This window comes from Pseudorca crassidens, chromosome 19 (assembly GCF_039906515.1).
Source record: "Pseudorca crassidens isolate mPseCra1 chromosome 19, mPseCra1.hap1, whole genome shotgun sequence".
In the NCBI taxonomy this organism is placed as follows: Eukaryota; Metazoa; Chordata; class Mammalia; order Artiodactyla; family Delphinidae; genus Pseudorca; species Pseudorca crassidens.
This window is the reverse complement of record NC_090314.1, coordinates 47,275,957-47,303,411: the sequence shown is the minus strand read 5'-3', so window position 1 is coordinate 47,303,411 and position 27,455 is coordinate 47,275,957. Positions and strand designations below refer to the sequence as shown.

Genomic DNA, 27,455 nt, shown 5'->3' with positions numbered 1-27,455 from the left:
CTCCCATTGCGGAGCACAGGCTCCGGACACACAGGCTCAGTGGCCATGGCTCACGGGCCCAGCTGCTCCGCGGCATGTGGGATCTTCCCGGACCGGGGCACGAACCCGTGTCCCCTGCATCGGCAGGCGGACTCTCAACCACTGCGCCACCAGGGAAGCCCTAAACTAATTTTTTTTTGAGATTTTAAAATTTCTTTATTTTTGCTATTTTCCCAAAGGCTTGTATAATGTAGAAACCATCCTATATATTTGATAGAAAAATATAAAACTACTGGATTGTTTACTATTTTTGACTTATAAAAATGATGACTTCATATTGTTCAATCTAAAAGTTTCCTCATTTAATCACATATAATTTTAGTCTGTTTGAGAAATACTTTCCATTGATTTGTTTGTTTCATCTATCTGTTCTTGGACATTTTCTATTTGGCGAAATGTTCATGGCTATCAAATGTAGTTTTTGTTTTTAGTGGTAAAATGAGCAAGTTATTTCTGTTTCTCTTTTACATTATAAAATAATTTTTTTAATGTAGACCATATGTGCTTATGTAGATTAAATTCTTTTTTTTTAATAGATCTTTATTGGAGTATAATTGCTTCACAATACTGTGTTAGTTTCTGTTTTACACCAAAGTGGATCAGCCATATGCATACGTATGTCCCCATATCCCCTCCCTCTTGAGCCTCCCTCCCATCCTCCCTATCCCACCCCTCTAGGTCATTGCAAAGCACCAAACTTATCTCCCTGTGCTGTGCTGCTGCTTCCCACTAGCTAACTATTTTACATTCGGCCGTGTATATATGTTGATGCTATTCTCACTTCGCTCCAGCTTCCCCCTTCCACGCCCTGTCCTCAGGTCCATTCTCTATGTCTACATCTTTATTCCTGCCCTGCAACTAGGTTCATCAGTTCATCACCATTTTCCTTTTTTTTTTAGACTCCACATATATGCGTTAGCATATGGTATTTGTTTTTCTCTTTCTGACTAACTTCACTCTGTGTGACAGACTCTAGGTCCATCCACCTCACTACAAATAACTCAATTTCGTTCCTTTTTATGGCTGAGTAATATCCATTGTATATATGTGCCACATCTTCTTTATGCATTCATCTGTCAGTGGACATTTAGGTTGGTTCCATGTCTAGGCTATTGTAAATAGTGCTGCAGTGAACATTGTTGTACATGTCTCTTTTTGAATTATGTTTTTCTCAGGGTGAAACTAATTTTTTTTACATTCAATTGTTAATTAAATTGACCAACATATCCTATCGATCCCAATGCCTACCATTGTTTCTTGCATCCCATTTCTTCTCTGGTTTACTTTTCTGCTTGCCAAAGCACAGCCTTCAGTGCTTCTTTCCCTGAAGATAGTACCATCTTTCCTGGAACTCTTGTTGCTGTGTTTGTGTATTGTGTGGATTTTTTTTTAATTGTATTAAGAAAATGAAATGACCTGTTAAAACTAATCAAGTGAAAACTGGTAACATCCCAGGAACACGTACTGGAGTAACTCCACTAGAAGTCTGACCAATTTATTGGTGATCCAGCCCTTACTGATGAGACCCCTCATTTTTAGTTCTTGTCCTTCCTGCCTACACAGGCTAAGAAATTATTACCAATAGTGGGCAGATCCTGCGGGTAAAATAGGGGTAGTAATGTGCACATGGGTAGTAATATTGCTCAGTTCCCGAAGTTCCAGGTACCCTTGCCAAAAACTTTTATCCTAGAAAGGAACTAAGGATCCTTGGGTCCCAGGGGAAAGGGCCAGGAGTGTCCTGCCTTTAGCCCTAACCCCATGTTAGATGCTCTAGTTGTATAAATTGGGCCTTATTAGTTTCTGCAGGCAGTTTACCTCTCAGAGCCTTAGTTTCTTCATCTGTAAAAATATTACCAACCTTGCAGTGTTGCTGTGAGGTTCATCAATAACATGGATAAAGCCCCTAGCACATGCCCAACACACAGAAGATGTTTAATGAATGGTAGTGACTGTGACAGTCCCTGGCACTTAGGAGACTGTCATTTAATACCTGTTGGGTGGATGCGGGAGCCTACCGGAAACGGTTTCATTGAGGAGATAGGTTATAAAGGATAGGTGAGATCTTGACAGATAGTAATAAAGGAAGAAGACACTCTTTACAGGGAACGGGATGAGCAGAGGAAAAGAATCAGGCTCACCCGTTGCTGCCCTGCTCAGGGAAGTGAAAGGAGCAGTGTGGCTGGAACAGAGGCTGAGGGTAGGGGCTTGGGGAGGATAGGCAGGGCAGAAAAGGGAGCTGGGATTGAGAACACATGGGGATCTCTGGGTCTGCCTGGCCAGATAGCCGTTTTGCCTGGCCAGGTTACTCTGCCCAGCGCTTGCCCTTGGTTCCCCTTCCTGCACACCCCTTGTTCTTGATAGGCAGAGGCTGGCCCAATGTGGCCTAGTAGCCGGGCAAGCTGAAGGCTTAAAAGAGGAAGCGTCAGAATGAGATTGGTTTTCAACTAGTATCTTATTAAGGAAGTTGAGTTCCTCTACTTCTGTTATTTGTCCCCTCTGGGCATTCAGAGAAGGACAAGTTTTTATTTCCAGATGAAATATCATGAGAGGGATTTGCCCTGGTCTGCCCTGGCCCCTCAGTGGACATTTTCAAGATGGCCCTATATTTCTCTTTGATATACAGAGAATCAGGGCTGAAGGTGTTGAGTGCCTTAGGTAAGGCTTGACACCTTGGCTGTATGATGCTGAAACAAAGAAGTCCCATTGTCTCAGTGAGGGCGTTTATGAGCTTCTATTGGCCAGGCAAGGTGATTGGCATTTCATGTACTCTACCTCCTTCAGCCCTCAATGCAGCTCTGAAGAAGCTATGAGAAGAAACTCAGTGGCCTGCTCAAGGTTTAGCATGAAGGCTGGGGAGGCAGCAGTGCACGTTCAGCCCCACTTCTGCAACTTGTCCCTGTGTGACTGTTCTGACAGGCTACTGAACTTCTCTAAAGCCTCCGTTTTCACATCTGAAATTGACATTAATAATGGCCGTGCTTAGTAGATATTGACAATTATCATTCTGAATTGGAGTCATCCAGCCCTCAAATAATCCTGACAAATCAGTGGCATTTGGGAAACTAGAAGGAACCTCAAAAGGTTTCCTAGGCCACTAGTTTTCAGACTCTTTTTCTTGGAGACCTAGGATTCTGGGGAGGTCTGTGGTGGATGAAGGGAAGCTGAGTATGTGTGGCCCTTGCCCACCTTCTTCAGCAGAGCAGCTGTTTCTAATGTGAATTACGTAGCAGTTGCACATTTCTTGCTCTTTTATATTGTGGGGGTTGAGGTGGATTTCATTTAATAAAAATGGTCCTGCTGCTTTTTAAAAATGGCTTCCAAGGCTTGACCTCATATCTCGTGGTTCCTAATCTAGTGTTTTTACTGACCTTACTAAAACAGGGAACTGAAATATGATACATTTTAGAAAGGTTGTCATCAAAATTTTAAACATTATTCTCGTACCTTCCAGTTAATCAAGCACTCATTTAGTCTAAACCCCATTCCTGTCCCAGAATCCTAGGAACAGAAATTTTGCTGTCAGAGAAAGCATTGCTATCATAGCCTCAGACGAGAACTGTCTAATAGAACCTTCTGCAGTGATGGAAATGTCCTCTCTGTGCCCTGTCATATACGGTAGCTAGTGTAACTGAGGAACTGACTTTTAAATTTTATTTTAAATGAATTGATTTAAATGTAAATAACCATGTGGCTAGTGGCTGCCATGTTGGACAGCACAGCCTTACAGTATAGAGCGGGGGTCAGATGGCAGTCCCTGGCCTCTGGGCATGGGAATCATCCAGAGAACTTGTCAAAAGCACAGATCCTGGGCCTAGTGCCCAGTGGCTGATTCAGTAGACCTAGGGCGAGTGCATCTGAGGTGGTCATTCTAACTTGCACTCAGGTAGGAAGGCACTACATTAGTGAGCTTTCCCTCGGCGTAAAAATGTGGAGGCAGAGCAAGCATTTTGCCCTGGCCTTGATCTTCTGGGGAGACTAGAGCAACTTTCTGAGGAATGTCAGACCCTTGGAGGATATGATGAAAGCTATGGACCTCTTCCCTGGAAAAAAACAAAAATAGTGTCTAGGGCTCCCAGACCTCCTTGAACCCACATTAAGAACACCTCAACTTGGACAGAAGATCTTTACTAGCTGGTGAGGGAGTTGAGCTTGAGCCCAGGGTTAATCTGGTACCATCCCGCTCATTCCTACCCCCGGATCCCTCCAGGGGGTCATAGAGGCACCACAGAAGAGAGAATAGGCAGTGTATGTGGATCAGGCCCTGAAAGAATACTGAATGAGTTCTGCCCCTTTCCTTTCCCCTTGTGTTTTCATAGCCTTGTGGGTGAGCTGAGAGGGTGTGGCTATTGTCACTGCTCATGTCCTCGGCTCCGATACAGAGAGCAGAGGGAAGAATGCATCTGGGGCCCGAGTGGAGCTGTGGAGAGAGTCCAGCTGAGTAATGGATCAGGATTTTGACTTGCCTTCAGAGGCAGAGACACAACGGGCTCCCACTTAGTCCTCACTTCCCACAAGCTGCAGGAGTGAGAGAGAAGGGGCAAAGCTGCGGGGCTCTGGGCTGGGGCAACGAGCCAGGGACCGAAGCCCAGAGCTGGGCAGGCCACCCAATCAGCAGCCCCAGGCTTAGTGCAGAACCCCATTTTTTGTAGATCAGAACCCATGTAGAAGTGGGGAAGAGTGAGGAAGCAAGCGTGTGTATGTGTCGGAGAGCTGCTGTCAGGCCAAAGTGTCCTGAAAATAGCCTCTTGAACTTGGAGACTGTCGGTGAGGGTCTGAGTCATGGTCATGTGGCACAGGAAAGCCAGACACAGGAGAAGCTGTACAGCTCCCGGGCCGAGATTTCGTGCCCCTGGGAGGTGAGGGTCAGCCCTGTTTTCCCCGTGCCCTTCACAGATTCAGCTGCCAGCTGCTGGGTTAGCTTCTCAGGCCGCCTTGTTCCTCTCTCTGCCTGATAGGCTGCCGGATGAGTCATCAGGGAACTACAGAGGAGGAGGCCCCAAGCTCAGCTGCCTCAGCCTCGGCTTCTCTGGGACAAGGGAGCCTGGAGTGCTCCTGGAAGGAGGATCAGGAGCCTACCTAGCCACCAAGGTGAAAGGGCAGCTTCTGGGGGAGGGGGTGCCCCACAGCCTGTCTGGAGGAGCTCCAGCTCAGGATGAGCCGTGTCAGGCAGGACAGGCCACTTGAGCCTGAGTGCAGCTCTGTAGACCTCTAAACATCTGGGTTTAAGATCTTGCCCTCGGAGCAAGATTGACTGCTGGCCTCATTTCTCTCACCGTCAGATGAAACTCTCTCTTCCTCCCCGGTGCTCAGCATCACCCTTTGATTCCGCCATGCAGCTGGCACCGGCTGTTTCGTCTATGCCCCACTCTGCTCTACACCGGCAACACCACCTCTCACCCTCAGAAGCCTTCTGCCTGGGGAGGACCACGACTTTCCTCCTTGTGTTTGCCTGCAGCCCAGGGGACTGGGGAGTGGGCAGCACAGCCCACTAGGTCTGGCCCCGCACTGCCCCACACAGGCTGGGTGATCTGGGGCAAGTCTCTGCCTAATTAAGCCTGCAATTCTTCAAATAAAAGTGAGAAGAGGGACTTCCCTGGTGGTCCAGCGGTTAAGTCTCCATGCTCTCAATGCAGGGTCAGGGAACTAGATCCCACATGCATGCCACAACTAAAGGAGCCCGCATGCTGCAACTAAGACCCAGTGCAGCCAAATAAACAAAAAAAATTTTTTTAATGAGGAGATTAAAGCAATGTCCCTATAGGCACGCTTCTAATACTATTAGGTTTGAAGGCCTTGGGGTCTGTTTTTAAGATCTCATTTCCCTTATAAAGAGGCTGAGAGAGGTGGGCCCTACTCTAGGCCCTGGATCAAGTCCTTTTTGGAGATGGAAGGGGCTGTGGAGGTATGGGCTGGGATGACAGTATGGTTACAAGTGATACAGCCTGCCTTGCAGGGCTTTCACCTAATTGAAGTCAGAACACCCCTTAGACTTCTTAAGGTCATCAAGAAACAATGAGGCCACCCATTCAGCCTCCTGAGCATCGGGCCTGCAGGACCACACCCAGGCATCCAGGCTGAAAGCTGGAGCTGCTGAGTTCAAAGCTAGAAGGCCCTTGAAGACACCCGCCACACCCACACCCCAGTCAAGCTGACTCAGCCTTTCGTAGCCACTGTGGTGAGGCAGACGCAGTAGAAAGGAGGTTTCAGCCTAGTGTTTCCCAGCATCCCACTGTCTCTTGTAAGCTTCCAGCCTGATCCGGCAGAAGGTCAGAGGTGTTGGAGGGTCGGCTTCCCACGGTCTGCCTTTCTCGCGCAAGAGCAGATAGAGGAGTGATCCGGGATGAATGGCTACCGCAGGGAAGACCGCATCTGTTAGTAACAGCCTTAGGACCAGGCTGCCATCAGAGAGCACTTATTAAAGGCCTGTCTGCAGCTGATGCCTTCTCAGGCTTTGTCTCAAGCAAGTCACGACCCAGAAGGGCCCTGCCCTTGGGAGTCCACGCCCCAGTCTTTAAAAAGGCTCCCAAATGGTAACAACCTCAGGGTGGTGCCATTCTCTTCCGTGACAACCGTAGCCCACGTGCTGCTTGCACAGATTGTCACAACAGTGGGCTCTCTCTCCCCTCTGGCTCTACGGGAACGCAGAGCTGGTAGAGATGGAGCCCAGAGAGAGGTGATGTCTTGCGCTTTGTCCTCATATTTCTAGAGGTGTCGGTTGGTGTCCAGGGCTCTAATATAAATTCCACTACTAATGTTGCCTGAAAGAAAACTGATACTTAGGAGAGGTTTTCAGCAAATGAGTTTGGACATTACAGAAGGAAGCATGTCAGTTCCTTCTGGAGCGCCGCAAACAGATGCATCTCGTGAAAGGAGCCAAGTGCTGGTATTGCCATTTGCATGCTGGTTTTTCAATTTACAAGATTTCATTTATGTGTATGCATGTAATGTTTATATAAATATACACACAAATCTCTCTCTATATATATACAAACACACACATCTGGATGCCTATGTACACACACGTGTGCACACACACGTATACATACATGTATCTACCTCTAGCTAGGGAACAAAACAAAACCTTGGTTCTCTCCACTTCGAGAAGAGCCATCATGGATGGTGCAGGCATGTCCTCTACGAAGCAAGGCTTCTGCGGAATCAGTGATGTGACTGATGGTTTTGGAGTATAGGATCCACCACCCTGTTCTGGGGAAGCAAAGTTCACCACAAAACAAACAACAGAAAAAGATTCAGCCATTATTCATAAAGGCAAGAAAGAACCAACCCAGATGTTGGTCCACATCTCTCCTGGAGGAGGCGGGCTGGAGTTCCCCTTGTGGGGTGGAGAGAGGGGCCATTTACTGTGGAGGGGCCAGTAGGACTGGGGGGCTCACCCCACGTGGAACAATGGTGAGGTTGCCATTTGGAACATTTGGAGGGATAGCTATGTGTGGCATGAGGAAGTAGAGACCCTTTGCCCCCTGCTTTTCTCCTCCCACCCAAGCCTGACACCTGGGCGCCTCGGGGTCTGGGGGTGACCTGCTCTGTGTGTGGTCTCTCACAGGGTGAGCGTGAGCCTGGGAGATGGCAGTGATGGAAATGGCCTGCCCAGGCGCCCCCGGCTCCGCGGTCGGACAGCAGAAGGAGTTCGCCAAAGCCAAGGAGAAGACACAGGCAACGGAGACGAAGCAGAGCTCCGTCCACAAGCTCGAGGCCGTGGAGAAGAGCCCCATGTTCTGCGGGAAGTGGGAGATCCTGAACGACGTGATCACCAAAGGCACAGCCAAGGAAGGCTCCGAGGGCGGGCCGGCTGCCATCTCCATCATCGCCCAGGCCGAATGTAAGGGGCCCTGGGCTGGGAGTGTTGGCAGAGAGGGCAGGTGGGGAGCCTGCAGTGGGTGCAGCGCTTGTGCAAGGGTGGTTGGGCACCGATGGGGCTGGACTCGGGGTCCCCCTGTGGAAGAGGGAAGGCAAGGTGACCACCATAGAAGACTTGCAAGACACACCTGGGAATTAAGCCAAGGATCAGTGTGAAGTGGGAGCTCGAACAGTGCAGGGGAGTGAAGCCCAAGAAGGGAGAAGTGGCAGACAGGGGCCTTGCTCATGACCAGAGCAGGGGAAGGGAGCTGGGAGACAGGAATGCTTGGGCTCCAAGGTCCTGGGCCCTCTCTGCAGGGCCATCAGGCAGGCCTTCTGCTGGGACCTTGGGCAGCCTGAGCATCTCTGGAGAGGCCCAGGCAGGAAAGGCCAGGTGTCCCGGAAAGCCTCTCTGGGCCCTGGACCCTGGGCCCTTCACCTCCTTCCACGGTGCTTGCCGCCCCCCAACCCCCGCAAAGAATGAACGCCTGCCCTCGGGCCTGCAAGGCCGATGCAGGGTCTGCGGGGCTTCCCGGGCTGATCCTTTCTGCTTCCACTCACAATACCTCAAGATGGCTTGGAGCAGTGGCTGCCACCGGAGCCTGAGAAACTCCCAGGGGCGTGGGGAGGGCCAGGAATCCCCTCTCTACCCGACACCTACCCTCCACCCCAGGAGGTTTCCTTGGGTGGAGCCTGGCGAGACCTACAGCTCATAATGGTATTTTCTCACATACACACATCCTTCCCCTCATCTTCCGCTTCCTTCTGGCTGGCCTTTGACGAGAGATGAGAGAATAAAAATTAAAGTGGAGTGAGTGACATGGTAATGGTAGTACTGCACACGCGTGCGCGCACACACGCGTTATTTGTAATAGTGTATATTTGTTGAGCTGTTACCGTGTGCCAGGCACTGAGTTGAGTGTTTTATGTAGATCATCTCACACCTCACAGTACGTGAAGTGAGGTGGGCACCCTGTGATCCCATATTGTAGGCACGCCCTGTGCCTTGACCCTCAGGCTGGGAGGGAGGGGTGAGGCTGCCAGTGAGAGGAGGTGAGCCGCCAGGCAGAAGGGGTCTGGGAAGGAGGAGTGGCCGGGAGGGTATCTGCAAAGTGCCTCTCCTCTAAGTGCCTCTCCCCTGTTCTTTCTCTCTCCTTTCTGCTCATCCAACCCCTTTGCCTTTACTTAAAAGGTGAGAATAGCCAAGAGTTCAGCCCCACCTTCTCAGAACGGATCTTCATCGCTGGCTCGAAACAGTACAGGTAAGGTCAGCTTGAGTGGGGTGGCAGGGAGCTGCCGCGGGGGCGTCCCCACCCCAGCTGCTTGCCCAGGCCGCTCGCAAGTGACCCCTGGCTCCTTCCTTCAGCACCTGTGGTTTGGCTCCTGGAACCCACCCAGGCTTCCTCGCTGAGCTGCTCTCGCAGCCAAATAAGCTTTTCAAAAGCTTTTCCCAGCATGTGGGTGACTGCCTCTGGGTCACATCAGGGTCACATCAGCTTGACGTTTTATTTTTATTCTCCTCCTCGGAGTCCTTGCTGCTCCCCTTCGGTTCCCATCAGTAGGGAGGATGCTGGGAACAGGAGGCACTTTGCCGCTGGTGCGTGACCACGAGTGCAGGCCCAGAGAAGCCGCTCTAACTCGGGGAGAAACCTGCTGTGTCTTTCCTTCTGTGAGACACACCCAAGGAGGGATGAGGGCTTGGAAACAGGCAGGGACAGACTTGCAGCTCGGTGGCCCTGTAGAAAGGAGGCCAAGTGAGGCTCGGCCTGTTCCCAGCCTCCCCAGCCCCAAAGAAGGTTTTTGGCAGCTGGAGGTTGAACCTGGAAACAGTTCCTCCCCTACCACCAGGTGGACTTCTTTATCGTTGGAATTTGGGAACTGCTAGCAGGAAAGTGACCAACCTCAGCTGCCCCTGCTTTGGAGGCAACAGAAGCCAACTCAGAGCCGAGAATGCCTGCCATGGGCTGTGGCCCTCTGAGCCACATGCCCCGCTGCCGGGACCTCTCAAGGGCAAGCCCCCCTTGGAGAGCAGGGAGAGAACCATGTCTCCCCCTCCACCCAGAAGAGCGGTGTGCACTCTCACTTTAGTAACAACCACTGTTGATCGGAAGCTTGCTGTGGGGCCCGACACCGAGGCAGGCTTTTTAAATGAGCTATTTCATTTAAACCCCATCTTCGCCCTGCCCGGCAGGAAATGCCACCTCCATTTTATCAGTGAGGAGCCTAAAGGTCTTTGGGGCTTAGGAACTTTCCCACGTTCACACAAGTCCTGACCAAGCTGGGATTTGACCTCGGGTCTGTATGACTCCAGCCGCAGCTACCTGAGCCGTTCTGTCTCCCTGCCCCCTCACACTCAGAATGCGTGTCTGTGTCCCCTTGCTGACAGCCAGTCCGAGAGTCTTGATCAAATCCCCAACAATGTGGCCCACTCGACCGAGGGCAAAATGGCCCGCGTGTGTTGGAAGGGGAAGCGTCGCAGCAAAGCCCGGAGGAAACGCAAGAAGAAGAGCTCCAAGTCCCTGGCTCAGGCAGGAGTGGCCTTGGCCAGACCCCTCCCTAGAACCCCTGAGCAGGAGAGCTGCACGGTCCCGGTTCAGGTGAGACCCCCCCCTAAGCCCAGACCCCTGTGCCGGGCGCCCCCTGGGCTCATGGGCCTTCGGAACAGCACCTGTGCCTTGGCCCCAGCCCCATGTCCTAACAGCTGTGTTTCCCCCGCAGGAGGATGAGTCTCCGCTAGGTACCCCGTATGTTAGAAACACCCCCCAGTTCTCGAAGCCTCTGAAGGAGCCAGGCCTTGGCCATCTCTGGTTTAAGAAACTCGGGGAGGGCCTGCGGCCAGCGCTGCCTCGACCGGAACTCCACAAACTGATCAGCCCCCTGCAGTGCCTAAACCACGTGTGGAAACTCCACCACCCCCAGGACGTAGGCCCCCTGCCCCAGCCCGCGCACCCCTTCCCCTACAGCAGACGGCCCCACCCCTTCCCGTTCCACCCTCTCCAGCCCTGGAAACCTCACCCCTTAGAGTCCTTCTTCCTAGGCAAACTGGCAAACTGTGTAGACAGGCAGCAGCCCCTGCCCGGCCCTCCCCTGGGCAGACTGGCCTGTGTAGACGGCCAGAAGCCCCTGCCTGGCCCACATGTGAAGCCCAGCTGCCTGTCGCATGGCTCGAGTGACAAGCTGTCCATGGAGGAGTACCTCGTGCACGCTCTGCAAGGCAGCGTGAGCTCCGGCCAGGCCCGCAGCCTGGCCAGCCTGGCCAAGACCTGGTTGGTGGGGGGCTCCAAGCCTCGGGAGCCCAGCCCTGAAACCGAGGACAGTGAGGGGGTCCTGCTTATTGAGGCGAGTAGTCCCCAAACACACGTACACCTACCACCGCCTCCACCTCCAGGGCCGTCCACCTTCACTACCCCCCTTCCCTTCCCCTTTTCCTCTAGTTCTCTTCCTGGGTCACTGTGTAATGTTATGTGATTTTCCCAAACTTAGATTTCTGGGTGTTATCCCGTCCATCTCTGACACACTGTCCCTTGTCCCCCGCCCCTCTTCACTTCCTTCCCTTTCCTCTACCACTTAGCTCCTGAGGCACTTTTTCTCATGGTCAAGGCGGTTGACAATTCCGTTCCTGTCCCACAATCACAAGTCTGGGGAGGAGGTTTCCTCATCGCAAGGGTCGGCTTGCCTCCGCCCGTGAAGCTCCCCCTTGCCTTCGCCTGACTCCTGCAACCCCCTCTCTGGGTCCGTCCCCACACCCCGACCCCGAGCCCTGCCTCAGACCTGCTGGTGTTCTTGGATGCGAGGGCTCAGCCCAGCAGCCTGGCAAGGGCCACCAGTTGGAGAGCCTTCCTCACTGTAACCCTTCGTCCCTCCACTGCCCTGGCCACTGAAACCGGCCTCTGTCTCCCGCCAACCCCAGAAACTCAAGCCGGTGGATTATGAGTACCGAGAGGACATCCACTGGGCCACGCGCCAGCCCTGCCTGGGCAGAGGCTCCTTCGGAGAGGTCCACAGGATGGAGGACAAGCAAACCGGCTTCCAGTGTGCCGTCAAAAAGGTATGCCGGGCTCCGGGGCTGAGGAGGGAAGGCGGACAGGAGGCCTGTCGCGTTCCCTCTGCTTCCTTTTAGGGTTAGCACAGGGAGGCCGTGGGTCTGACTCTTTAACGGCGTCTGGCTATCCTGGCTGCCCTGGGTCAGCTGGAGCTGGAAGGGGACAGTCCAGGTCATGTGTCCCCGCCTGGGTGCCACACTTGGTGTGCGTGTATGTGAGGGAGCATGAGAGTGTGCGCACAGCCTGGGCCACTCCTGATGCCAGGCCCCTAGAGCACATCAAAACCTGGAAGATGGTTGGATTGTCATGAAATTCATGTTCAGCTGAAACCCCTCAACTACATAGTGGACCAGAAGGTAATAGCAAGAGCATAGCCTCCACCTAACAGGTGCTTCCCGACGGAGGCCGTGCACCTTGGGAGTCAGATCTGACTTGAGTTTGGGCTCTGCCTCCTGTCGGCCGGAGGTACTAGGTCCTGCGAGATGGACATGAGGAAACGAGACTTAGCAAGAAGCCCCAGGCTTGTCTGACTGTAGAGTTTGGCTTTGAACCTCTCTTCGGGAAGGGACAGGGGAGGAAAACTCATGCTTCTAGGATTTTGATTAGAGGCAGAGGCCTGAGTCACCTCTCCCACTCCCTCGTCTCACTGATGTTAGAACTGGAGACCAGAGAGGGTCTGCACCTTGCCCACAGCTGCACAGCTGGGCCTGGAACTGAGGCCTCCTTCTGTCAGATCACACTGCCCAGGCCTAGCAGTCCTTGAGGGTGTCAGTCGTGCTCTCCTTCAGATACCATTTCTCCTCCTCTCCTCTCCTCTCACCTTGACTAGAAGCCACCTTGTCCTTGACCCCAACTCAGCCTGAGGGCTAGCACCAAGGACTTCCTAAGGTGGAAATCAGAAACATTTCCATGGGCCATTTCCTTGGCCCTTGGGCAGCGTGAAATAAGCTAATTCAAAGATGGACCTTGCTTTCAAATGGCTTTTGTCAAGGACACTCTGATCCCCAAAAGGAAAGGGACCAAACAGCCAGCCCAGGCAGGTGCATCCCACTCAGGCCCCACGCAGAGTAGGCACTGCTGCCGCCACTGTCTTGGGTGCCTGTGACTTTAAGGGGAGATGGTACAGATTGTGTTGTGAGTAAACCTGGCTTCCCTGGCTTGTGTGTGACCAGGTGTTAGAGTTCTAAAGTTTGGGCCTCGGGGTGATGGGATGAGAGAGGGGACTATCCGTAGGTATTACCCCAAGCTTCAGACCTACTGTGTCAAATAAGCCAGCTCCACCCCTGCCCACCCCCACCGGCCAAAACACATGCTTAGTTCTTGCCAGCACGGGTCATCATCTTTCGCTGGGATGCCAAGGCCACGTGCCTGACCTCCTCAGCTGCAGTCCCCTCCCCAGGCCACCGGAGAAGGCTCAGCTGTTCCTCCTGAGAGGCGGGTGGGAGGAGGGCAAGAGAGTGTGAAGTGTCCTGGAGATGAGCGCCCATGCTGGGGAGCTTAGTCACCAGGCTCCTCAGCTGTTCCCCTGCTGAGGTTCTCAGAGTCCCAGGCAACAAGGTAAACAACCCTAATATAGTAGAAGAGGACAGAGACTCCATTTCTCACCTCCCCAAGGCAGTCGGACAAGCTCCAGGCACAAGGCACGGACTTGCCAGCCCCAGAGCTGCTGCCCCAGCCCCCCAGAGCCAGCCCTTCTCAGAGCTCCGCCTCCCCCATCCAGGATCTTAGCGGGGCTGGCTTTTGGCAGCTCACACAGCTGCCTTTGGTCGGGCAGACCACCCCTCCTTTCTCTCCAGGGCAGCGGGGTAGGGGAGGCAGTAGTGTCCTTTAGCGATTTCAGCTGGAAGATCTCAGAAACAGTTCCCTGCTAGCGGGTAGGGGTGGAGGGTGGGGACCAAGGATCAGAGGTCAAGCCGCACAGGGGGTCAGAGCAAGTCTGCACACCCTCTGACGCTCCCTAGGGAGGATCCAGGATGTGGAGTATCCTGTGGTGACATCAGCACCCCATTGGCCCTCCTTCTAGAACATTCATGGCCCCAGGTCAGATGTTGATTGGTCACAAGTCCAGGGCTTAATGTAGGGTTTGGGGGTGGGGGTGGGGGTGGGGTTAGGGTTTTGTTTGAGCTTACTTTTAATTTCAAATTAATTGAGGCTCATTGTAAAAGAATGATACCCAAAAAGCAGAAGTCCCTCTGTTGCCCAGTCCCCTTCTGAGGTAACCAGCCTTTGACATAAATCTTTTTTAGACTTGTTACGCATATATAAACATGTAGTTGTTTCTTTTATTGAAATGAGATTGCACTCATTTGTTGTTCTGTACCATGTTTTTTCATGTAATAGTGTATCATGGATAGATTTCCTTATCGGTACATATACATCTGTCCAGTGCTTTGTTGTTTTTTTTTTTTTTTTGCGGTACGCGGGCCTCTCACCGTTGTGGCCTCTCCCGTTGCGGAGCACAGGCTCCGGACGCGCAGGCTCAGCGGCCATGGCTCACGGGCCCAGCCGCTTCGCAGCATGTGGGATCCTCCGGGACCGGGGCATGAACCCGCGTCCCCTGCATCGGCAGGCGGACTCTCAACCACTGCGCCACCAGGGAAGCCCTGTCCAGTGCTTTTTAACAGCCAGTGTGTAAGTTCTTAACCTAGTCAGTGAAGTCTTAAGACTTATGAAGTCATAAGATCCATGAATTCCTGGAACTTTATTCTAAAGTGTGTATGTGTGTGGCAAGTGTGGACACACACACATTTTTTATTTATTAGATTTTCAAAGGGGTCTGTGGCTCAAAGAGGGTTAAGAACTGTGCGTTTGAGAACATCTGGCTCGAGCATGGAGTTCTGGGAGCCTCCTTTTGCCTCTGCCCTGATCTGGGGTAGTGTGGCCTTGGCCAAGTCCAGCCAGCTGTTGTTACCAAGCACCTGTTCTGTGCCAGACGCTGTGCCAGGGAGACAGAGGTGTGGAATCCACACGCCTGACCTGAAGGAGCTCAGATTGTAATGGGGGGTGGACACTTACATGGTGTAACGGTGGTAGAAGCAGCCATCAGCCGGGGACATGGTAAAGTCAGCCAGGACAAGTGTTGAGAAGGAAATCAGAACAAGGACCGAGGGGAGAATATCTCGATGGTGATGGCGAAATAAGGTGGAAAGCTAGGTGCCAAATACTGTGTGAGTCACCTTCACATATTTATGTTCCTGGGATCTTTAAAAGAACTTATTAGAGTTGCTGTTACTCCCTTTTTTACCGATGAAATAAAATGGATACGAATACTAAAGAAAACAAGAGGGAAAGTTTCAAGAAGGAAAAAGCGATCCGCAGTGTAAAGCGTGCAGGCAGTTAAGCAGAGGGAAGGGGCTTGTGGATTTGGCAGTTAGGTGATTGCTGACCATGTTTCCACCTGGGTAGGCGCGTGCCTGAACGTAGGTAAAAACGTCCCAGATGTAAAAGCTAATATACCTGGAAGGGCCTTCAGCGAGGTGGGGTAGCTGGGAGCTCTGGAGTCAGGCTTCCCCCACCAAAATCCCAGCTTTGCTACTTTATATCCAGTGACCTTGAGCAGATTACTGGTCCAGTCTTCAGCTTCCTTGTCTGTAAAATGAGATGATATCACCTCCTAAGCTATCGTAAGATGTAAACGACTAATGCTTATGAAGTGCTGAGCACAGTACCTGGCACGTGTTAAGTGGGCATTAAACATTAGTCCTCATTAATTAACATCCTCATCAGAGTCCAGCCTTCACTTGACAGACACAGACACTGAAGTCCAGGGAGGAGAGGTGGCCGGACGGGCAGCTGGCCTGGACCAGGAGGCCGTCATTTCTCCCTTGGGACCGCCCTTTCAGCCTGCTCTCCCTGGGGCTGGCCCAGCCTTCTAACGCGCCTTGTGTTTTGAAGTGTCCCTTCCAACCCCCTCTGATCTGGGTGGTTGGGAAGGGTTTTAATATTCCTGGGACACTCCAGAGGACTTACGGATTTCTTCACAGTTAAAGCCGAGGCTCTCAGACTTCCTTGGTTCACAACCCTTAATGTCTCAGTCATTTTTTCAAGGTGCTCCAGGCCAAAACAAGTACTGACCAGTTCCATTTATTAAATAATTGGGTCAAATAATAAGTCTTTATCCTAATAACCTAGTAGCCATTTGAATAACAACACACATAAACTGAGAGATAAATTTTGCTCTTAAACAAGCGTTATTTACTAACGGGATGCATGCCTTGTTGGGCAGGCACAGCTTCTCCAACTCAGAAATCACTGGACACTGTCACTTTCATCTCCTGCTCCACATTATCCCCCTGAAGTACCTTTCTGTCACAACAGCCTCCAAAAACCTAGCTTCATAAAGATATATCATCAAAAGAATGCAGTTCGATCGTTGAAACTGAACTGTCTCACGCTAGTAGTTTGTGTGGTGTCCCCAGATGTCAATCGTTGCTGTTTCCCTCAAATGCAGAATACCCTGTAGCCCCCTTCCAAGTTCTCTGCGGTGCCCCAGGGCGCTTCACCCCACAGTTCGGGAACAGTAGGGTTAAAGACGTTTGCTAATACCAGTCCGGTTGGTGAATTAGTTCCAACTCAGGTTCAGAGCTGGAAACACTGACAGGGAGTCAAAGTTCATGTGAGTTGATTAACCAAACCAGATATTCTGCAAGTAACCAGAAGAGGGACATTTTCCACTGATAGGCTAAAGTCCAAAAGCTGTACAAGTCCGCAGGTCTCGGAAGAAAACTGCCAGAGGCCCTGACTGACGGCTTCCAGGCTGGTTTTGTTACCACTCGTGCCCCCTGGTGGCGCTTCTCAGGGCTGACATGAGAACCAGCTGCAGCCGGAAAGGACAAGTCTGTGTTAGCAAGTGTAAGCATTTAGTAAGCTGCTCTTATTTGAGCTGGAGGGAGGAGGCGGGGAACTGGCATTTCCTGAGCACCCACTAGTTGCCAGGCCTGGTGCTGGTTATCACCCCTCCAGACCCCCACTCGACCCTGGAGCAGATGCCACTGTCCCCACCGTTCACATTTGGAGGCACATAGCTTGGGGGAAGTGATCTACCTCTGGAAATGGCCGGGCCAGGGTCTCAGCCCAGGATGTTTGTATCCAAGGCCTATTTCTTCCCTCCATGTCATGCTGGTCCCTGAAGAAAGGAGTGGGTGGTCCCTGGCCTGCCAGGCCCCTGTAAGAGGGGCCTTGGCCAAACCCCTCCCCACAGGAGAATCCTCTCCTATGCCCAGATTCTGGGGAAACAGCTGCAAACAGAGTAAACAAGCACTACCCCATCCACATGGACATTTTAGCCCTCAGGGGAAAAGGCAAATAATTATGAGCAAATAATAAGTGCTGAGAAGGATGCTGAGGGTCCAGGGGCACTGACAGAGGCAGAATCTTGGCCGCATCAACTCTGGCTACAGAAGCCCAGCATCTTAGGAGTAGAAGTGGATGTTGATACAGAAAATGTCCCATGACCTAGAAACTGTCCAGACATTTGGGCTGGGGAAAAGAAAGTTCTGTGTTTGGCAGATCTCTGAGGGTGGGCAGCATGCCAGGGGCCTGGATAAGGATTGTAGTTTTTGTGACTATATTTCCATAGGCATCAGCACTGAAGAACTTTAATCAAGTGCTAGGCGTTGACTCCGACCCCCAGGGGGCACAGTTTAGTCTCTAAGGGTCCAGTAGGCCCACTAGGGCCCCTGCCTGGCCTCAGAATCGTCACCGGGAACATCAGCGGCCTCTGTGCAGGGAGCTTCAAGGGTCCTGACAGGATGCCAGGGAAACAGCCCTGGTCCGTCACCCTGATTCACACCCACCTCTGGGCCCTTCCAGGTGCGAGTTGAAGTGTTTCGGGCTGAGGAGTTGATGGCATGTGCGGGATTGACCTCACCCAGAATCGTCCCTTTGTATGGAGCTGTGAAGGAAGGTCCTTGGGTCAACATCTTCATGGAGCTTCTAGAAGGTAAGGAGCCAGCCGCCGCTCCTTCTCCCTCCACATTCAGAGCCAAGGGTTTCCCCGAGTCTTGCCCAGGTTGACCCTCGTCCCCAGTCAGTCCGGTTTTTTGTTTTGTTTTTTTGCGGTACGTGAGCCTCTCACTGTCGTGGCCTCTCCCGCTGCGGAGCACAGGCTCCGGATGCGCAGGCTTAGCGGCCATGGCTCATGGGCCCAGCCGCTCCGCGGCATGTGGGATCCTCCCGGACCGGGGCACGAACCCGCGTCCCCTGCATCGGCAGGCAGACTCCCAACCACTGCGCCACCAGGGAAGCCCAGTCAATCCGTTTTTACTCTCTTGACCCTGTGACATGAGCAAGAAAGGCCTGCTTTCTACCACCTGCCCTTCGGAGGCCCTTGCCCTTGGCTGGCTTGCAGGCCTGGAAAAGCCCCATGTAAAGACTAGCCATTGGTCTCCTAGGTGGCTCGCTGGGCCAGCTCATAAAGCAGAGGGGCTGCCTGCCGGAGGACCGGGCCCTTTATTACCTGGGCCAGGCTCTGGAAGGGCTGGAATACCTCCATACCCGAAGGATTCTACACGGAGATGTGAAAGGTAAGGCTCAGGGCGCCTGTGGCCCTGGTCCCCGTGGGGCTCCTTCCTCACCCCACCCTGCCTGGTTTCCTCCCAGGTCTTCTGGGCCTGCTCCAGTAGGAAGGGGAAGTGTGTTCTCCCAGCCCTCAGCCTGGCACTGTAGTTTCCAGTGGGTGATGCCCACAGAGAACAGCAGATCAAGCTCCTACCGCACTGGTGACCACTGGGGGAGGGTGGGGACAGCAGAGCTGAGTGGCACTGTCCCCTCAACCTCAGAGATCCTGCCTGCTGCCTGCCTCCAGGCTGAACTGATTCCCTCCTCCCTCCCTCCATGACTAATGAAACTAATCAGAAGCAGCAGGTGCCATGCAGGGTCAGCCAGAAAGTCGCCTCGCCGGAGGCGCATATTGGGCTGGGGCCCTTGGTGACTCACCTGTTCCTCTTCTTCCCGGGGGTGGCCTGGCAGCCGACAATGTGCTCCTGTCCAGCGATGGGAGCCACGCAGCCCTCTGCGACTTTGGCCATGCTGTGTGCCTTCAACCCGATGGCCTGGGGAAGTCTTTGCTCACAGGTACGCCCCTCCCCGCCACCGCTCCCCACAATGATAATAGCCAGTAGCCTTTACTACGCATTAGCCATGTGCCTTCTGTACTTCCTTAATGGCAATCAGAGATGTGAGCACTTTAGGTCCACCAGGATGCTTCAGCCCCACAGCAGCCCTAGGTTATGAGGCTTTTGTTGTTAGGCTTAAATGCAATGATGCACATCAGGTGCGTGTTTCTGCTGTTCCTGTTATACAGGGAGGGGAACAGAAAGGCTGGGTGCCTCGCCCGAGGTCCCCAGGTCTCCTACCTCAGAGCCCCCAGAACTCCACCCCTCTCGTCCAACCTTTCCTGGGGAGCTGTGCTCCCAGCCTGCGACCTCAGCCCTCCTGTGTCTCTGAGAGCACAGTTTCTGAAAGCAAAATGGGAAGGCTGACCAAGGGGCTGGGGCTCAGTAGCTGAAGAAATCCCTGTTTTTAACTTACATTCTTCTGGTTATCAAAATAATCCATACCCACTGTAAAATATTTGGTGACTACAGTGTTAAGTGGTATGGAAGGGGAGGAAAAAAGAATTCTCACCATTCTTCTTGCCTAGAGAGATAATCATGAATATTTTAGATAATTCCCTCCAGGTCTTTTTTTTGCCGTACATAGTTAAGGCCATTATAACACGATTTTGTGCCCTGCTTTTTTATTTATAGCATTAGCATAAAATTATTTCATTTTGACCAAAGGAAAAACAGTCTTTTAGAAGTGACTCTTTGTTGTTAAAGGACTGTTGGGAATTCTGAAGATGTAAATTGCACACGGACACCTGCCCTCCACTCTGAAATAACTCTAGTGTTTTCTTCTTATTACAAAAATATCTTTTCTAATATCTTTTGCAGAAAGTCAAGCTAAGCAAAACTACAAACCGCTGGAAAAAAATACTGTTCACATCTGGCATCAATCTTTCTAGTCTTTTATGCATATAAGTTTTCTTTTTCCTTTTTGTTTTTTTTTTAACCTACATTTTAGGAACATCATACCACTAATCAGTCTCCTACAACCGAATTTCCAGTGTCTAGGCCCCTCCCCGCTTTTGGGAAAGCACTTTAAGGGTTTGGTCCACGGGCAGAGCCCGTGTTTTGGATGATATATTCTTTGTCCTAGTCCCCAGCACAATCCCCGACTTGGCCCAGCCCCAGCAAGTTTGATCTGGAGGCTCTATCTCTGTTTAAAGTACTCTGAGACAGTCAGGGTGTTTCAGGAATTGACTCGGGTGGTCATTGCCGAGGCTTCTGCCCGTCAGAGTTCACAGTTGCCTCTTCTGTCTCTCCTCACCTTCTCAGGGGACTACATCCCCGGGACTGAGACCCACATGGCGCCAGAGGTGGTGATGGGCAAGCCCTGTGACGCCAAGGTGGACGTCTGGAGCAGCTGCTGCATGATGCTGCACATGCTCAATGGCTGCCACCCTTGGACCCAGTACTTCCGAGGGCCACTGTGCCTCAAGGTCCGTGACAGCGCCTGGGGCCGCCAGCAGGGCCGCGGGCCCGGGCTGCAGGCTTGATGTGGCCTCCCGTTTGGGCCGCTCTTCAGTGGCAGATGGGAGCAAGCAGAGGCCTCATCATAAGTGTGGGATCCTGACTAAAATACTTGGCTACTGGAATCTGAGGGTCCAAGGGCAGATCCTAGGTGAGGGGTCTTCTTGGGTCCATGGTTCAGGGCTCTCTTGCGTCCACACCCCGGGCCACCTCTGCCTGCCTCCTGACAGGCTGGGCCTGGGGGTCATGGGTGCCTCACCCCCCGGCTCTGTGCTGTCCTACCTTTTCTTGGAACAGTCCCAGCCCTCACTCTAGACCAGGCCACTCTGGTCCTTGTGACCGACCCCAGCACAGCAGGGCAGGGGAGAGTGGGGAGGAGCAAGAACAGAAAGCCAGGGGCCAGGAAGTGACGGGGAGGCGGGCCTCATATGTTGCCTTTTGACCCCCAGATTGCCAGCGAGCCTCCGCCTGTGAGGGAGATCCCGCCCTCCTGTGCCCCCCTCACAGCCCAGGCCATCCAGGAAGGGCTCAGGAAAGAGCCTGTCCACCGAGCGTCTGCCGCAGAGCTGGGGGGGAAGGTCAGCCTGGCGCTGCAGCATGGTAAGAGCCCCATGCTGGCTGCAGGGGGCGAGAGAGGCGGCGGGGTCGTGTAGTGGCCAAGAGCAAGGTACTCAGCCTCTCAGAGCCTTGGTTCCCCCGTCTAGAGCATGGGCCTGACACCAACCTCAGGCTTGTTAGGGAGACTGAGGTCACGTGAGTCGAAGTGCTTAGTACTGTGCCTTGTACTGTGCTTAGTACTGTGTCTTGATGCAGAGGCTGTGCTCAGAGATGGGGCAAGGGGTTACAACGTATAAAGGGAGGCTTGAACTCAGTATCAGAGAATGTGAAATAAAGCCAGGTATCACTTTCTAGCCATTTGTGTGGGGAAAATCAGGAAGTTGGTGTCACGCCAAGTGTTGGTGGGGATGAGGGACAGTGGCCTTTGCGCTCTGCTGGAGAGCACCTGGCAGCACTCCGGCAGACGTCTGCAGACCCGGGACCCAGCACCCCACTCCAGGGCGCACCGCCAAAGAAACTCTGCCCAGATCCATAAGGGGACACGCCTGCGGATGCACGCTGCAGTGTCGTTTGTGGGAGGGGAGTCGGGTGTCCCTCCCTGGGAGCTTGGAGAGGCCAAAGGTGGGGGTGGGGGGTGGAGGATGCTCCACGCAGCGCTCACAGCAATTAAAGCAACTCTGCTCACGGGGCAACCTGACTGGATCTTCAAGCCGCAGTGCTGGCTGCAAAGAGGACCAACAGAGCAAGGCCTAGAACACAGTGCCTTTTCTGGAAATTAAAAATTGATAAATAGGGCTTCCCTGGTGGCGCAGTGGTTAAGAATCCGCCTGCCAATGCGGGGGACGTGGGTTTGAGCCCTGGTCCGGGAAGATCCCACATGCCGCGGAGCATCTAAGCCCGTGCGCCACAACTACTGAGCCCGCACTCTAGAGCCCGCGTGCCACAACTACTGAGCCACAACGGCTGAGCCCGCGTGCCACACCTACTGAAGCCCACACGCCTAGAGCCCGTGCTCCGCAACAAGAGAAGCCACCGCAATGAGAAGCCCGCACACCGCAACGGAGCGTAGCCCCCGCTCGCCACAACTAGAGAAAAGGCCCACGCGCAGCAACAAAGACCCAATGCAGCCAAAAATAAAATAAATGTATTTAAAAAAATTGATAAATAAAAATAACACATGCTTTGCAAGAATTCGATCAAACCGAAAATGACATGTTGAACATAAGAGAACATCAGCCGGGGGCGGGGTAGGGGGTGGCAAGGGAGAGACAGTGGTTATGGGAACAAAAGGGAATAAGTAAAACAGAAGAGAGACCTTGCAGAGCCCCCTGACGCCAAACCTAGATGGTAGTTGTAATGGCCCCAGGGCTGAATTGCCTTCCACTCCAGAGGAATGGTGTCTTCAGGAAGCACTGACTATCGGGAAGGGAGGGGTAAGAGAGACGGAGGGTCAGCGAGGCCCATTCGCCTGGGAACTGTGAGTTGGCATTACCCCAGAGCTATTTTTAAATCTTCTCTTTACTATTAATATTAACAAAGTCCTTCTCTGGAGCCAATTCTGTAATTTTTAAATTTGCAGTTGTTACCTAGGAGGAAAATGGAATAAAAGAAATACTGTCGTAGTCCCATCATCAGGGCCATCTTACGGAAGAGGCCTCCTCTGGAGACCACACACTGCCCTCCGAAGTCATGTCCTGGCCGGGCAAAAGGCCACTCTCACTGCCCGCTTCTGGCCCTCTTCTGCTCAGGAAAGGCCACCTGGCCTGGCCCATTTCCACCTCACCACGTGTGCTCTCTGTTTTGTAGTGGGAGGTCTGAGGAGCCCTTGGAGGGGAGAGTACAAAGAACCAAGACATCCGCCGCCACTCCAAGCCCACCCACCGTCAAGCCAAGGGCACCCTCACCAGACCCTACGTGCCCCGCCAGTGGAGCTGTCGCCAGGGGAGCTCTCACCAGGGGACCCGGGGCCCCAGCCAGCTGAGGATGCAGCAGGCGGGGCCCCTAAGCTCCAGCCTCCTCCACCCCCAGAGCCCCCAGAGCAGAACAAGTCTCCCAGCCTGCACTGGGGCAAAGAAGAGTCCAGGACGTGGGAACCACTGGCTCTGTCCTCCCTGGATCCGGCCCCAGCCAAGAACTCCAGCTCACCAGAGCGGAAGGCAACCTTCCCCGAGCAAGAGCTGCAACAGCTGGAAATAGGTACGGGCAGCCACGGCATCCAGGTCCCTGAGCACTGGCCTGGGCCCTGCACCAAGGCCTGGGCTTCGTCCTCTTCCCCAGGGTCAGCAATCTGTGCAGAAGAACGCCGACGGCACAGCCGGACCCTCCCAGTCTTTCACAAGGTCTTCTGCCTTTCTCTGCAGAATTATTTCTGAACAGCCTGTCGCAGCCGTTTTCTTTGGAGGAACAGGAGCAAATCCTGTCATGCCTCAGCGTCGACAGCCTCTCCCTGTCAGATGACAGTGAGAAGGTGAGTCGGCCGTGGGCCAGGAGCCGGGGCACAGGGCAGGTGGCTCTGTGTCCGGCCAGTGAAGGGGCCATGTGCAAGTAGTGGGTAAAGGGCAGGTGACAGGGGTGCCCGTTCCTTCTGGGAGGGGTCCTCACTGGGGCAGGGGTCCTGGTTTCTCAGAATGAGACGGTCCATCTCCAACACACCCGGGAATTAGGGACTGGTTTGGCTACTAGGATAGTGAGGGGAAAGGCTTGGCTTTGGTGCCCATAGAATTACTGTTCACCCTCCTCCAGCCCAAGGGCCCCTCAGGAGCTCAGCCCTGTGCTGAGCCCCAATGCTCAGGAGAGCCACGCTCCAGCCTAGGACATGGGCACTTCCTCGCCAAATCAGACCAAAGCCAGAGATGGTTCCCTGAGCCCCGGGGGCCTGAGTCTGTGCCCACTTCTGTTTCAGAACCCGTCCAAGGCCTCTCAGAGCTCGCGGGACACCCTGAGTTCCGGCGTGCACTCGTGGGGCAGCCAGGCGGAGGCCCGCAGCTCCAGCTGGAACATGGTGCTGGCCCGGGGGCGGCCCACCGACACGCCGAGCTATTTCAACGGTACAGTCCCCTGATCCGCCTGGGACTGGGGAGTCTGAGAGTGGGGCACAGTGGGGAAGGGAGAGGAAGGCACCTGGCACCCAGAATCTGAGGTACCTGGCCATTAAGTTGGTTTAGAGTAAAGGCTCTGATCACCCAGAGCCTTTCCTCATGGGGCAGTCAAGGACCATTGCCCCTTGTGAGCAGTTGATAGAGTCCCAGAAGGCCTCTAGCTTGGGGCAGAGAGCAGTCTTTCCTGGCCTGGAGTCCCAAAGCTGAGCGATTAATGTCTTCTAAAGGGAAAAGGAAGAATGGGACCCCATGAGCGTTTTAATCAAGAGGTCAGCAATAGGGGCTTCCCTCGTGGTACAGTGGTTAAGAATCCGCCTGCCAGTGCAGGGGACACGGGTTTGAGCCCTGGTCCGGGAAGATCCCACATGCCACAGAGCAACAAAGCCCGTGCGCCACAACTACTGAGTCTGAGCTCTAGAGCCCATGAGCCACAACTACTGAAGCCCATGCACCAAGAGCCCGTGCTCCGCAGCAAGAGAAGCCACCGCAATGAGAAGCCTGCGCACTGCAACGAAGAGTAGCCACTGCTCTCCGCAACTAGAGAAAGCCCGTGCACAGCTACAAAGACCCAACGCAGCCAAAAATAAATAAATGTTAAAAAAAAAAAACTCAGTAGTAGGTTTGCTGAGATCCTCCTCTGACATTTGAAGTCAGAAGATGAGAAGGACAACATATGTAGAACTCTGTTTTCAAGCATGGTTGCAGAGGTCATGTTGTGATTTTGATAGAATGAGGGTTTCATCAGCTTACGGTTCCCTGGGGACAGTGAGACTCATGGCATCAAGCCCCCATGCCTGGCCACAGGCCGCTCCACCTCAGGGACTTAAAATCTAATTTGCCCACAATCTAAGAATCTTTGTTTCCAGTTCCTTTCTGCTTTGTAAGTTGAAATACTACTTCCCCACAGGAGCCAACCCTAGATATTTGCACTGTGCAGGCCAAATTCCTGGTGTTGACAGGAAATGGCCAGTAAGAGCTAGCAGGGGTATAACATTGCAGCCACTCCATCCTCCATGTCATCTCTGCAGCTTCCCCACAGCCACCCTGCTTCCCCCTACACAGGGCGCCTTAGGGAGCTAGCAGCCACTCCCCTGACGGTCACCTTACCTGCCTTCTAGGTGTGAAAGTCCAAATACAGTCTCTCAATGGCGAACACCTGCACATCCGGGAATTCCACCGGGTCAAGGTGGGAGACATCGCAACCGGCATCAGCAGCCAGGTAAGGGGGCAGGTACACGCTTAGGGGCAGAGCCCCAGAACCCAGTGCACCTAGCCCAGTCCTCCAGGAAGGAGGCTTTTGAATAAGTAGAAATGGCACCAGAGGAAATAGCTGGCCCCAGATGTCTCCTGGGGTCCCAGGGCAAGACTGGCCGTGGTGATTGAAGGGTCCTCAGGATCCACACTTGGGCCAGGAGAGGTTCTGCAAGTGTTCCAGAAGGAAAGGCAGCTGATACCTCAGGGCTGCCTACTCGGCTGGAGGGAGGTGTCTGCCAGCACAGCAGAAGGCCGTCAGCACCGCACTTCTAGGAACCTTCGGTGCCCCTTGCCACTCTCAGACCCATTCGTTTGCTCTGCCCGCAGATCCCAGCCTCAGCCTTCAGCTTGGTGACCAAGGACGGGCAGCCCGTGCGCTACGACATGGAGGTGCCGGACTCGGGCATCGACCTGCAGTGCACCCTGGCCCCTGACGGCAGCTTCGCCTGGAGCTGGAGGGTCAAGCATGGCCAGCTGGAGAACAGGCCCTAACCAGCCTTCCACCACTGGCTCCACTTGGCCAGAAGTGACCTTCCTTCTCGGTGCTCAGCGCTGCCCCCGAGACACAGGCTCAGCCTGCCTGCTCCCAGGGGCCTGCCAGCTTGTGGCTCAGCGGTGGGACCAGGGGCTGGCAGCAGTGAGGTGGGGCTAGCAGAACACCTCCCAGGATCTCCCACCTGTGTCCTTCCTGAGCCCACATGAGGAGGAGGAGGAGGAAGACAGGAGGCCTCTTCCCATGGGGAACAAAGAGGGTCTTCTCTGCCTTGGTCCTGACAAGCTGGCCTGACCCATTAGGATCAGTGACCACTTGCTGGCAGTCAGGGGAGAGTGGCTTCCGGCCCAGGTCCCAGAGAGGTGGGTGAGCCCCTCCCTCGGGTTCCAGGCAGGTATGAGCATCTAATGACCTACCCCCAGGCCCAGTACAGGACTGGGGCAGCAGGTGTGCCTACCCTTGGGTTAATGGAGGGGGCCCTCTGACGCCCTTGGCCGGCCTTGCCTGGCCATCAGGCCCCCTTCTATCTCTAGGTGTTTTTCAGACCAGGTCAGGGAGGGAGGAATGCCTGACACTGGGGGTCTCCCTGGGAGAAAACACCACACTTCTCAGGGAGCCGCAACCCAGGCCCTGAGCTGAGCTCAGCTTCAGCAAGGACCAGAGAAGGCGTTCGAGTGACGTGGTTCTCAGTCCCTAAGCACATGCCCCTTCGCTGCTGGCCACGAGTCTTCCCCGGAGCAGCAGGCCCCGAGCCCCAACCGCAGGCCCAGCACCGCCCCTGCGCAGCTGGCACTCAGCTCCCTCATCTGTAGTAGCGAAGGGCGACATGAGACCTACCTGACGGGAACCGTCTGAGGACAGAGCACGATAGACTCGAGAGAAGGCGGCAGATGCAGGTGCTACTGTTACCCAGGCCACGGCTCTCAACAGCCTCACGTGAGCTTCCCGAGACACTCACTGGTCCTGCTGCCCCTGGTCTTGGGGGCACTGCCAGCTGCACTTTGCACTCTGATGACCTCAAGCACTTTCATGGCTGCCCTCCAGGAGGGCAGGCCAGCGGTTCTGCATGAGCACAAGCAGGCCAGGAGATGGGGTGAAGGGACTCAGCTCTTGACCCTTCTCCATGCACGTGACCCCTCAAACCTCCTTCAGGTTTCTTTAAGGTGAGCACCCCCTACCATCACCCCAACCCAGCCTCTTCTTTCCGGGGGAGCTGATCAGCACTCATGTAGCATTAATCAACTGTGAATTGTTGTGGGGTGAGGGGATGTCCCCTGAGGTTCCATCTGGGGAGAAGCTCATCCCCACGTTTTGCCAAGGTGGCCTCTGCCCAGCTCTCCACATTGAGCCATGCTGCTCCCCAGGGAGAGACCCCCGGCCCCCCCATGCATGAAGAACTGCAGCCTTGGTCCTGCAGAGTTGAGACGGTAGAGAACTCCTCGTGGGCAATAAAGTTTGAGGTAATAAGTGTGTTTGGGCCACGGTTGTCTCCACTCGCGCCTGCCTGTGTGCTGAACCTCACATCCTGACAGCAGCCTCC

General features: G+C 53.7%; 1 protein-coding gene across 3 annotated transcripts in view; it reads left to right on the top strand.

The window, feature by feature from the left end:
- MAP3K14 (mitogen-activated protein kinase kinase kinase 14) overlaps positions 1-27,387 on the top strand; it is a 43,080-nt gene extending 15,693 nt beyond the window's left edge. Inside the window, exons 2-17 of one of the 3 annotated variants that reach the window (XM_067715995.1) lie at positions 4,995-5,127; positions 7,604-7,879; positions 9,089-9,158; positions 10,283-10,493; positions 10,615-11,235; positions 11,807-11,944; positions 17,751-17,880; positions 18,332-18,463; positions 18,909-19,013; positions 20,318-20,481; positions 20,962-21,112; positions 22,877-23,266; positions 23,431-23,537; positions 23,973-24,117; positions 25,287-25,387; positions 25,750-27,387. In XM_067715995.1, coding sequence (XP_067572096.1) covers positions 7,624-7,879; positions 9,089-9,158; positions 10,283-10,493; positions 10,615-11,235; positions 11,807-11,944; positions 17,751-17,880; positions 18,332-18,463; positions 18,909-19,013; positions 20,318-20,481; positions 20,962-21,112; positions 22,877-23,266; positions 23,431-23,537; positions 23,973-24,117; positions 25,287-25,387; positions 25,750-25,914 — 2,886 coding nt within the window. In that variant the 5' untranslated portion in view covers positions 4,995-5,127; positions 7,604-7,623 and the 3' untranslated portion in view covers positions 25,915-27,387. The remainder of the gene's footprint in view (positions 1-4,994; positions 5,128-7,603; positions 7,880-9,088; positions 9,159-10,282; positions 10,494-10,614; positions 11,236-11,806; positions 11,945-17,750; positions 17,881-18,331; positions 18,464-18,908; positions 19,014-20,317; positions 20,482-20,961; positions 21,113-22,876; positions 23,267-23,430; positions 23,538-23,972; positions 24,118-25,286; positions 25,388-25,749) is intronic. The other 2 variants (XM_067715996.1, XM_067715994.1) reach the window with 2 other exon arrangements.
- Positions 27,388-27,455: the final 68 nt, after the last annotated feature.